Here is a 12114-nt window from a genome sequence, read left to right on the forward strand (position 1 = left end):
TTTTAATTCTGGGAGAAGTTAAGCCATCTGTTGCCTTGAAGCAGAGAGATTTAGCAATCAGGCACAGCAGTAAGAAGATATTTGTCTAGGGATGCTATTAATTAACAAACTTGGAAAGCATTCTGCATTTCTTACCTTAAAGTCAAAGCACCCCTAACAAGTACATTGGACACTTAGATGATTAAACTTGTCTTTAATCAGATGCTCTTTATGTTTTGCTTTGGATATACAGAATAAAATGTGAATAGAATGTATTAGATCCATTACCATAAAAAGAAAAAGGTACTAAGTGACAAAACTGTTGATTCTGAGATACCAAATAAGTGTGCATTTATAAAACTGGGATATTTCTAAATAAGTATCATGATATTTTCACATAATCCTTTTTCACTTAAAAGTAACTCTCCTGGCATTTCTTCTAATGAACTACTAAATTTAAATTGGAAAATTTGTGCGACAAATTTTGAGGGAACTGAAAGACATTTTTTGTTTCTTCTTAAATCAACTTTATTTAGGTATAATTCCATACAATAAAATGCACCCATTTTAAGTACATACATTAATGAGTTTTGACAAATACATAAGCCATAAAAATCACCACCACTATTCAAGACTTAGGATGTTTCCATAACCCCTTAAGATAGATTTTTTTGCCCATTCCTGGTCAATTCTGCCCTATCCCCAATCTCATTGATCTGGGAATCATTGATCTGCTTTTTGTCACCATAGATTAAATTTGCCTTTTCTAGAATTTCATATTAGTGGAATTGTATAGTATTTCAGTTCAGTTCAGTAGCCCAGTCGTGTCTGACTCTTTGCAACCCCATGAACTGTAGCACACCAGGCTTCCCTGTCCATCACCAACTCCCAGAGCTTGCTCAAACTCATGTCCATCGAGTCGGTGATGCCATCCAACCATCTCATCCTCTGTCGTCCCTTTCTCTTCCTGTCAATCTTTCCGAGCATCAGGGTCTTTTCCAATGAGTCAGTTCTTTGCATCAGATGGCCAAAGGATTGGAGTTTCAGCTTCAGCATCAGTCCTTCCAATGCATATTCAGGACTGATTTCCTTTAGGATGGACTGGTTGGATCATCTTGCAGTCCAAGGGACTCTCAAGAGTCTTCTCCAACACCACAGTTCAAAAGCATCATTTACTCTTCTGTATATGACTTCTTTCACCTAGAATGAGGTTTTTGGAGAGTTTGCTTTTCCATCTTTATTGAGGGATAATTGACAAATTAAAAATTGTATATATTTAAGGTGTACACTTTGATGTTTTGATATATGCCTGCATTGTGAAATAGCACAGTCAAGTTATTTAACATACTTACCACCTCACAAAGTTGCCATTTTCCCTGTCATTCCTTCTTCCCTCCCTCTCACTTTCTTTCCCTCCCTCCTTTTCCTCCATTCTTTCTGTAAGAATACTTAAGATCTTCCTTTTAAGCAAATTTCAAGTATTCAATACTGTAGCTATGCGCTTCCCAGGTGGCTCAGATGGTAAAGAATCTGCCTGTAATGTGGGAGACCCAGGTTCGATCCCTGGGTTGGGAAGATCCCCTGGAGAAGGGAATGGCTGCCCACTCCACTATTCTTGCCTGGAGTATCCCCATGGACAGAGGTGCCTACAGTCCATGGGTTCGCAAAAAGTCAGACACATCTGAGTGACTTAAGCACAGCACAGAACAGGAGTGTAGACTCTTTTTGAGATACGGATTTCTTTTCTTTGGATTTTTACCCAGAAGTAGGATTGCTGGATCATAAAGTAGTTCTATTTTTAATATTTTGAGGAACCTTCATACTATCTTCAAAAATGATTGTGCCAATTTACATTCCTATCAGCAGAGTACCAGGGTTCTGTTAGTTCTCTCTGTATCCTTGCCAGTACTTATCCCTTGCCTTTTTTGCTAATAGTCTTTCTGAGAAGTGTGAGGTGGTATCTTATTGTGATTTAGCTTCAGATTTCCCTGATGATTAGTGACACTGAGCAGTTTTTCATGTAACTGTCAACAATCTGTATGTCTTCTTTGAAGAAGTGTTTATACTAAGATTTTTTTTTCAGTCACTTTTTTTGCTATTCAGTTGTATGAGTTTTACATATATATATATATATATATATATATATATATAGTTTTTTATGTTAGATATAAATTTTATATATTTACATATATAGGTCGTCCCTGGTGGCTCAGTCGGTAAAGAGTCTGCCTGCAATGTGGGCGACCTGGGTTCAATCCCTGGGTCAGGAAGACCCCCTGGAGAAGGGAATGGCAACCAACTCCAATATTCTTGCCTGGAGAATTCTGTGGACACAGAGGAGCCTGGTGGGCTATAGTCCATGAGGTCACAAAGAGTTGGACAAGATTTAGTGACTAATGCTTTCACTTTTCATATATATATTTACATATAAATATATGTAGGATACTAACCCCTTATCAGATAGATGGTTTGCAAATACCTTCTCCCATTCCATAGGTTATTTTTTCATTTTGTTGAATTTCTGTCCTCAAGTGCTTCCAGGGTACATAAATAAGTCAAGAATATCCAATCTAGACTTTAATATCAAGCAGACTAGAATTGGAGTCCCAGCTCTTCTATTTACCACCTTTTTACTTTTGCAAGTTCTTTAACCACCCTAAACCACTACTTCCTCAATTTAGAATTAGTGATAGTATTTTATGGTGGATTTATTATTGATACGATTGAATGAGATTTTATATGTATATATATAAAGTGCTTTTGCAATAATGACTGCCACCTAGATATTTCCCACAAATGTTGGTCCCTTTCTTCTCTTCTGTCCCTCTAAGAATTGACTTTATTCTTTAATAAACTTCTGTACATCCCATCCATGAAAGTGAAAGTGAAGTTGCTCAGACGTGTCCAACTCTTTGCAACTCCATGGACTGTAGCCTAACAGGCTCCTCCGTCCATGGGATTTTCCAGGCAAGAATACTGGAGTGGGTTTCCATTTCCTTCTCCAGGAGATCTTCCCGACCCAGGGATTAAACCTGGGTCTCCCGCATTGTAGGCAGATGCTTTACCATCTAAGCCACCAAGGAAGTCCAGGGAAGATACCATCCATGGAAATCTCCTAAAAATACCTTTTGAATCATGGTATACCCTCCCACACAGTGTCCAATGGCACCTTATTATCTACTGGGTGAAGTCCAAACTTCAAATTCAAAATTCAAGGTCCTCTACAATCTGAACCCAGCTGTTTCCTTCCTGCCACTACATGAACACATCATTCAAGCTCAATTAGCAGACACCAGGGTTTCTTCAATCGGTCAGAGGGCTTGTTGTTTAAGGGTAGGGAGGTTTGGTTTTGTCGGGGTGGATGATAGTGTGATGATGGAAGTGCTGATAGCATTTCAGAGAGATGACGACAGGATTGAGAAAAAAAAAAATTGTCTTTTTCATTCTGCTCCCTTTTCCCATTAAAATACCCTTCAATGAAGCGTGTCCAGGTTATCTCAGCTAGGAAGTGTTTCTTTAAAAGACCAGTTACTGCACATCAACTCTGTGTAAGATATTACCTTAGAAACGAGGACCAAAGTGACCTGAGAGTTCATCACAAATAGGAAACCGACTTGAAAACAGATAATTTAAAAAAAATTGTAATATGATATAGTACTGATCATGGCATCCAGTCCCATCACTTCATGGCAAATCGATGGGGAAACAGTGGCTGAATTTATTCTGAGGGGCTCTGAAATCACTGCAGATGGTCATTGCAGCCATGAAATTAAAAGACACTTACTCCTTGGAAGGAAAGTTATGACCAACCTAGACAGCATATTAAAAAGCAGAGACATTACTTTGTCAACCAAGGTCCATCTAGTCAAGGCTATGGTTTTTCCAATAGTCATGTATGGATGTGAGAGTTGAACTATAAATAAAGCTGAGCGCAGGAGAATTGATGCTTTTGAACTGTGGTGTTGGAGAAGACTCTTGAGAGTCCCTTGGACTGCAAGGAGATCCAACTAGTCCATCCTAAAGGAGATCAGTCCTGGGTGTTCATTGGAAGGACTGATGTTGAAGCTGAGACTCCAATACTTTGGCCACCTGATGCGAAGAGCTGACTCATTTGAAAAGACCCTGATGCTGGGAAAGATTGAGGGCAGGAGGAGAAGGGGACGACGGAGGATGAGATGGTTGGATGGCATCACCGACTCAATGGACATGAGTTTGTGTAAACTCCAGGAGTTGGTGATAGACAGGGATGCCTGGCGTGCTGCGGTTCATGGGGTTGCAAAGAGTTGGACACGACTGAGTGACTGAACTGAACTGTCCTTCTCCGTGTGTGTGTGCGTGTGTGTGTGTGTCCTGTAGAAATACAGAGGGAAGTATGGCAAATAGATATAGGGAATCAATCACTAAGAAGATAACATCTGAGTGTGAACTTAAGGTATGTAAAATTTCAAGATGAATAAGAGCACTGAATAATGGTAAGACACTGAGAACATTTGAGACAGAGGGAACAGAAAATGCAGTGGGATACAGGATGCGAAAGGGTTCCATGGGTTCAGGGAATCATACAAAATCTGATGAGGCTTCAGTATAGAATTGGGGCAAAGATGGAGTGGAAAATGAGAAATGAGGCTCTGAAGGTAGATCAGAACCAGTCTGTAGGTCTTATATTACAATAATAATTGCAATTATAGTTTATTGAACACCTACTATGTATTAGGTGCTCTGTAAAGTGCTATATATACATTGCTTTTTCCAAAGATTTCTATCAGCCATGTGACGTATAAGGAATATTATTATCCCCATTTTTTCATTGAGGAAACTGAGGCAGAAAATAAGTAGTTGCCCAAGGCCACCAACTGGAAAAGGCAGAGCTAAGACTGAAATCCAGGTGTGAATAACCACCGAGTTCATGAACATGAATGGATGAGGCAGTGATGGTAGCAACATGGATGTAGAGCAGAGGGAGTTGCGTCCTCTGAGGCATCCTGTGAGGTAGAAAGATAGTGTTGTTGAGGCCTGATGTTGAGGGATAAACCAGAGTGAGGCATAGAGGGTGATTCTAAGGTTTCTGGCTGGGGAGATGTGGTTTTGGGAACATGGTTAACCCATTTGCAGAGAAGGAAAGTTTAGGAAGGAGAAGAGTGAGAGGCATTAATGAATTTGAGTTTGGATGTTTCATAAACTTCAGGATCTTCCAGGGGACTGAAGCTGGTCACTAAAGATTTACAAATACAGATGGTGAGATCTGGACTGGATAGACAGATCTGGAATCCATCACCATGTTGACAATAATAGAAGTTGAGTCATGAATATAATTACTCAGGGAGAATGTATAAAAGTAAAAGAGCAGAGCATCAAGAATAGAATATACCTTCCCTGGAAAATTGTTAACATTTTCCTTGCTAACTAGCATAAACTTCCTAGTGTTATATAGAGACTTTTTTTTTTAATCTCTCTGATGGCTGTTGGATTATCAACTACTTGAAGACAGAGACTATTCTGAGTAATTTCTACATGCATTTTGCAGAAAGCCTTGTGCAGAGTGTGAATTCATTATATTGGATTGTCGTGGAACATTGGATGGTTTTAGAGACAGGACTCTGAGAAACTATAAATAAGGGGCTTTGGGTGAGAGCTGTGTATTGGGAGCAGTGGAACTTAGGAGAAGGAGTCAATTTCTCCATCCATACCAAGGGTTGGGCTATTTCTCTCATTTAAAGTTGGAAATATAGTCATTTCCCAAAGTATAAATTTTGTGCTTTGTTAAGCAAAGATTCTCAGGCTTGGTGTATGATAGAACTAATGAAGGCAGAGAGAAATCTTCAATTTGAGCTTTCACATTCTGAAGAAAACTTCTGATTGTAATAAGTGACAAACTGAGTTCTTTTTTTAATTGAATGAGAGTTGATTTACAATATTGTGTTAGTTTCTGATGTACAGCAAATTGATTCAGCTATATACATACATATATATATATATATTCTTTTTAAATTCTTTTTCATTATAGGTTATTACAAGATATTGAACAAACTGAGTTTTTATTTGTTTTAAAATTTAGGAATAATATTTCAACTGTGCCTCACACTGCAACTGCTTAAATGAACTATTCACTGTTATTCTGGGATTTGAGAAGACTCGGGGCACTGAATAAAAGCTGACTATTGTTATTTCATTGTTGGTAAAAGAAACAATCAATACTTGATTACTCTGAATTAGTACATCCAGCCATGCAAATCTTTAACCTCAGATTAATTAAATGTAAGACCATGACCCAACCTACAACAATAATCTTTAGTAATAGAGAATTAACTGATGCAAAGTCCATTTGTAAAGTGTGTAGTTGCAGTGATGCCCAAGCTAGTTTGCTGCCTATAATTCTGTCTGAAGTATCAGTAGAGTTATGGCAAGCAGAGTGTTAACACTGGCATTTCTGAGCTCCTTCCCCTTCTCCCTATTCCTACTACCCATTTTTACCACAGTTTGTAAATGAGACATTTCTACACCCAGTGGTATTTTGCATCTTAGTGAAGATTGTTTTCTCTCTTAATATCCAAAATATTTTTACAAATTGCCATTTCTCATGTCCTGAAATATTCATTAAATCATTCAAAAAGTTACACTTGTGTATTGGGTACCTGCTATGTGTCAGGTTCTATACTACTACACTTGGCACTGGAGATGTTGTGGGGAGCAAAACTGACAAGGAACCTGACTATACATTCTGAAATGAGACAAATACATAATAGACAAACAAAGCGTAGGTAAATGAGATAATTTTAGATTAGTGTCATGTAGACAATAGAAGCAAAAGTCAAAGGAGAAAAGGAAAGATATATCCATTTGAATGCAGAGTTCCAAAGAATAGCAAGGAGAGATAAGAAAGACTTCCTCAGTGATCAGTGCAAAGAAATAGAGGAAAACAATAGAATGGGAAAGACTAGAGGTCTCCTCAAGAAAATTAGAGATACCAAGGGAGCATTTCATTAAAAGATGGGCTCAATAAAGGACAGAAATGGTATGGACCTAACAGAAGAAGAAGATATTAAGAAGAGGTGGCAAGAATACACAGAAGAACTGTACAAAAAAGATCTTCATGACCCAGATAATCACGATGGTATGATCACTCACCTAGAGCCAGACATCCTGGAATGTGAAGTCAAGTGAGCCTTAGGAAGCATCACTATGAACAAAGCTAGTGGAGGTGATGGAATTCCAGTTGCACTATTTCAAATCCTCAAAGATGATACTGTGAGAGTGCTGCACTCAATATGCCAGCAAATTTGGAAAACTCAGCCATGGCAACAGGACTGGAAAAGGTCAGTTTTCATTCCAATCCCAAAAAAAGGCAATGCCAAAGAATGCTCAAACTACTGCACAATTGCACTCATCTCACACACTAGCAAACCGATGCTCAAAATTCTCCAAGCCAGGCTTCAACAGTATGTGAACCATGAACTTCCAGATCTTCAAACTGGATTTAGAAAAGGCAGAGGAACCAGAGATCAAATTGCCAACATCCGTTGGATCATCGAAAAAGCAAGAGAGTTCCAGAAAAATATCTATTTCTGCTTTATTGACTACGCCAAAGCCTTTGACTGTGTGGATCACTACAAACTGTGGAAAATTCTGAAACAGATGGGAATACCAGACCACCTGAGCTGCCTCTTGAGAAATCTGTATGCAGGTCAGGAAGCAACAGTTAGAACTGGACATGAAACAACAGCCTGGTTCTAAATAGGAAAAGGAATACATCAAGGCTGTATATTGTCACCCTGCTTATTTAACTTTTATGCAGAGTACATAATGAGAAATGCCAAGCTGCATGAAGCACAAGCTGGAATCAAGATTGCTGGGAGAAACAGCAATAGCCTCAGATATGCAGATGACACGACCCTTATGGCAGAAAGTGAAGAAGAACTAAAGAGCCTCTTGGTGAAAGTTGAAAGAGGAGAGTGAAAAAGTTGGCTTAAAACTCAACATTCAGAAAACTAAGATCATGACATCTGGTCCCATCACTTCATGGGAAATAGATGGGGAAACAGTGACAGACTTTATTTTTGGGGGCTCCAAAGTCACTGCAGATGGTGACTGCAGCCATGAAATTAAAAGATGCTTACTCCTTGGAAGAAAAGTTATAACCAACCTAAACAGCATATTAAAAAGCAGAGACATTACTTTGCCATCAAAGGCCCATCTAGTCAAAGCTATGGTTTTTCCAGTGGTCATGTATGGATGTGAGAGTTGGACTATAAAGAAAGCTGAGCACCAAAGAATTGATGCTTTTGAACTGTGGTGTTGAAGAAGACTCTTGAGAGTCCGTTGGACTGCAAGGAGATCCAACCAGTCCATCCTAAGGGAAATCACTCCTGAATATTCATTGGAAGGACTGATGCTGAAGTTGAAGCTCCAATCCTTTGGCCACCTGATGCGAAGAGCTGACTCATTTGAAAAGACCCTGATGCTGGGAAAGATTGAGGGCAGGAGGAGAAGGGGACGACAGAGGATGAGATAGTTGGATGGCATCACTGACTCAATGGTCATGAGTTTGAGTAAACTCCAGGAGTTTGTGATAGACAGGGAGGCCTGGCATGCTGCAGTCCATGCAATTGCAAACAGTCCAACATGACTGAGTGACTGAACTGAACTGAAAACAATAGAACAAGATGACAGGATAGAGTGATTTGGTGGTGGTAGTATTGGAGAGTTGTGAAACATCAACTAAGATTGTCACCTCCCTGAGTTGACATTTGGGCTGAAACCTGAGCTGTGGCCAGGCAAAGATATAGCAGAAGAGGGTCCCATATGGGTGGAAGAGAAGGTGCACAGACTCCAGGCTGGGAATGAGTTAGCAAATCTAAAGAACCTAAAGAAGGTGGCTGTGTGCGAGTTAGTGATGGGGTGGGGGCGGTGAGTGTATGAAGTGACGTTGGAGAAGCAGGTGGAGTCTGGGTCACTCGGAGCCTCATGGGCCATGATACGCAGCTTGGATTATGTTCCAAGAACAGTGGGAAGTCCCTGCTGGCTTTACCAGTTGGCTGCTGCAGTTTGCCTTTGGGCCCCCTGTGTCCCTCATCCTGCTTCTTCCTAGAGTGAATGACGCCAAGTTTTCCCTGTCCCAGGGGAACGCTTGGATCTCGGGTGGTCTAGAACCATCCATTCTGTGCTGTCACTGCCCCTGCCCAGTTTCACCTCCCTCTGCCCTGGCTCTGAGTGAGAACCCCTCATCATTCTTAACAGAGGGGCCCAGCTGGAACTGGGGGATCAGATCAGAAAAAGGCACCCCCTCTGAGATGGAAAACAACAGGAGTCTTCCTGGAGTGGATCAGTGCCATTTCTTGTAGCAGCATCTCAAGACAGAGGAGTGAAGGTGTAGCCACGGGTGCAGGCGTGTCCAATGCCAGGCAGGGCAGTGTCCCCAGGAAGGTGTCCACCTTGGAGGGAATTCATGGCACAGACCCTGCAACCAGCATCCATCTTTTCAGCCTGTGCTTCACGAGGAGAGAGCAGGATGACGGAAGCTTTGGGTGTCTAAGAAGGAGTTTTGAAAAAGGTGCTAGAGACTGAGATTTCTCCATGTGTCCAAGGCACAGAGACTAGGTGTGGGGCTCTGAGTCCTTAGACAAGCTGTCTCTGTAGTGCAGTAAGTATTTGTCTTCCTTTCCACCAGAGTGGGGATCATATTGCCTACAGAACTCTCCAATTTCCCTTTCCTAGACACTATGGGCACCAAACCGCCTTCTTGTTAAAAGTAACTCCTTCTATTTGTACTGTGCTCACAAATGTTGCCATCTATGCAATCTAGTTTAGTCATCAAACCAACCCTACAAAGTAGGGCTTATTCTATGTCAAAGATTATCAAATTAAAGCTCATAGAAAGTGCCCCCAGGAAAATATAACTGTTTACATAAACTGTAGGGAAATGAACATCGACTGTGGTAAATATCTTGGAAATAAAGCCAAGAGGATTTTTTTTAAGGATTCAATATTGAAGATGAATAATATAGTTTCTTTGTCATTGTTACAGACAGGTAAATTGAATTTGTTAAGGTTAGTCTGTAGTTCTTGCTAGAAAACAGCTATTAATTCTTCCAATTAGGTTTTTAGGTTTCCAACAACTAAAATAAAAACTTCAGGAAGACTTTTCTCTTTTATTTTTTCTAGTTGTATCATCCTTGGGATAGTTCTACATTAGTCATCCAATTAAGTCATCCAATTGTGAGTATACTGTTTGCTTACCTGTTTACCAATGCAAAACCTTTTTTAACATGAGGAAATTGGCTATCTCCTTTAGTGGGTTGATGTGGTTGAGATGGAGGATATTGGACCTTTGAAGTGGGTAAAGAAATGCTTATTGATGAAGTGCCGACTTCAGGTATACAGTGACAGATGGGGCAAAAGGAGGTCCGGGATTTTGTGAAGGACATTTGACAATATTTTAAATGAAGGACAGAGTTAGAGATAGATCTTAGTTTCCCTATTCCCTAGACTTTTGTAATCAGTGATGTGCTACATGTAAATCACTTCCCTTTCAGAGTTGTTGGTCGTAAGGAAAAGTTTAGGAAGTAACTGGGAAAGAGCAATTGAACTCAGATTTATAGACCTCCTATAATGTGCCAGGAATTGCTGCAAGATTTTTCTAAATATTATCCAATTTCCTTTCCACAAAAACACTAGGAGGAGGAAATAGAAAGCCCTCTTTACAGATGAAAGGATGCCACTGACCCTTGAAGAGTTTAAGTAACTTAGTCAAGGGACAAATCTGCTAAGTGGCAGATTCATGATTCAAACCTAGGTGACTCCACTGCTTACCTTCTCTTTATACTTCAGCCCTTGTAAATGAACATGAATGAATTGGCTTAATTAAAATTGCTGGTTTATTTGTATTTTTAAATGTACATCATAATTAAGCTTCTGGCTGTAAGTAAGTCTTAATTTTACAGTAAGCAAGCAAGATTGACCTCCCTAACTCTGGAAATTCGATGGTTGAATTATGGAAAGATACTTTATGGAACCACTCTATATGATATTTCATTTTGCTCTCAAGTTTAGAAGAGCTATTTCTCTTAAAATCACAGATTTTTTGGCTATTTGATTACCTTTTTCTTGGGATTGTCAAAAATATCTAGAGGGTTGTAATAAAAACAGAGTCCTAAAAATGTGAACAATCAGGTTGTGGGCCAAAGAGAATGCCAAATACTAGCCAGCATGGGAACCGAGACACTTGATTATGCACTGAGGTATCATTAAGACCTGAGGTGTTAGCTCCAAATGAGAACAAAATGGGACTCATAATGTTCACAGCTTTCATGATGAATTTATAATATTGAAACCAAATTAACTTGGGGTACCATTTTATAATATTTCCGTCAAAAAGAAAATTACCAGAGCTGGGAGAATCTAAGAAAAGTCCATAAGAACTAAAAAGGAAAATCCTTATAATTGGATTTTTTTAAATGGGCTTCCCTGGTGGTTCAGCTGGTAAAGAATCTGCCTGCAATGCAGGAGATCTGGGTTCGATCCCTGGGTTGGGAAGATCCCCTGGGGAACGGAATGGCTACTCACTCCAGTATTCTGGCCTGGAGAATTCCATGGACTGTATAGTCCGTGGGGTCACAAAGAGTTGGACATGACTGAAAGACTTTCACTTTTTTTCAAGTTCAACACACACACAACTTTTGCATTAGAGTTGTAAAAAGGTTTGATTATATAGGAAAATACGTGTGCAATGTCAAGTCTGCTGCCTCAACGAGAATAATTTATTGAGAGGTCAAATGTGGGATTTAAAAATCACTTCAGATTAGAATTATTTTCATCATGATGGTTGTTAGTTGGTTTCCTATACTCCAGCAGAAATTTCCTCACTATTTTGGCTTCATTTTCTATCTCCAGGAATAATCTTGCAAGATCACCTCTCACCCTTATCTCTTGGTGACTGGGCACTGAGATGGGACATTATGAACTTGATCTGACAACTTAATAAGATGTAACAAGACCTGAAATAGGGGCAGTGCCCTCTCAACTGAGAAGATCTAGATAGGTACAGAATCTTTTCAAGGGTATGTCTAACCAAATTCCCTTTAAGACTTCCCTTTAAAGCATTAAATGTCTTTTCCTGTTTCAAACTAAAATGTGATCAGT

At 39.7% G+C, this 12114-nt stretch overlaps 2 protein-coding genes across 2 annotated transcripts in view; both read left to right on the top strand.

Annotated features, from left to right (window-relative positions):
• LOC145535589 (uncharacterized) overlaps positions 1-12114 on the top strand; it is a 263139-nt gene that overhangs the window by 90979 nt on the left and 160046 nt on the right. Inside the window, exon 5 of the mRNA XM_081564020.1 lies at positions 10138-10191. Coding sequence (XP_081420146.1) covers positions 10138-10191 — 54 coding nt within the window. The remainder of the gene's footprint in view (positions 1-10137; positions 10192-12114) is intronic.
• The window catches only part of TENM1 (teneurin transmembrane protein 1), a 795886-nt gene continuing 793909 nt past the window's right edge, over positions 10138-12114 (top strand). Inside the window, exon 1 of the mRNA XM_081563742.1 lies at positions 10138-10195. The gene's annotated coding sequence lies outside the window, so the exon portion shown is untranslated. The remainder of the gene's footprint in view (positions 10196-12114) is intronic.

The sequence above is a fragment of the Giraffa tippelskirchi genome, chromosome X (assembly GCF_054371585.1).
Source record: "Giraffa tippelskirchi isolate mGirTip1 chromosome X, T2T-mGirTip1v1.2.pri, whole genome shotgun sequence".
NCBI classification, from domain to species: domain Eukaryota; kingdom Metazoa; phylum Chordata; class Mammalia; order Artiodactyla; family Giraffidae; genus Giraffa; species Giraffa tippelskirchi.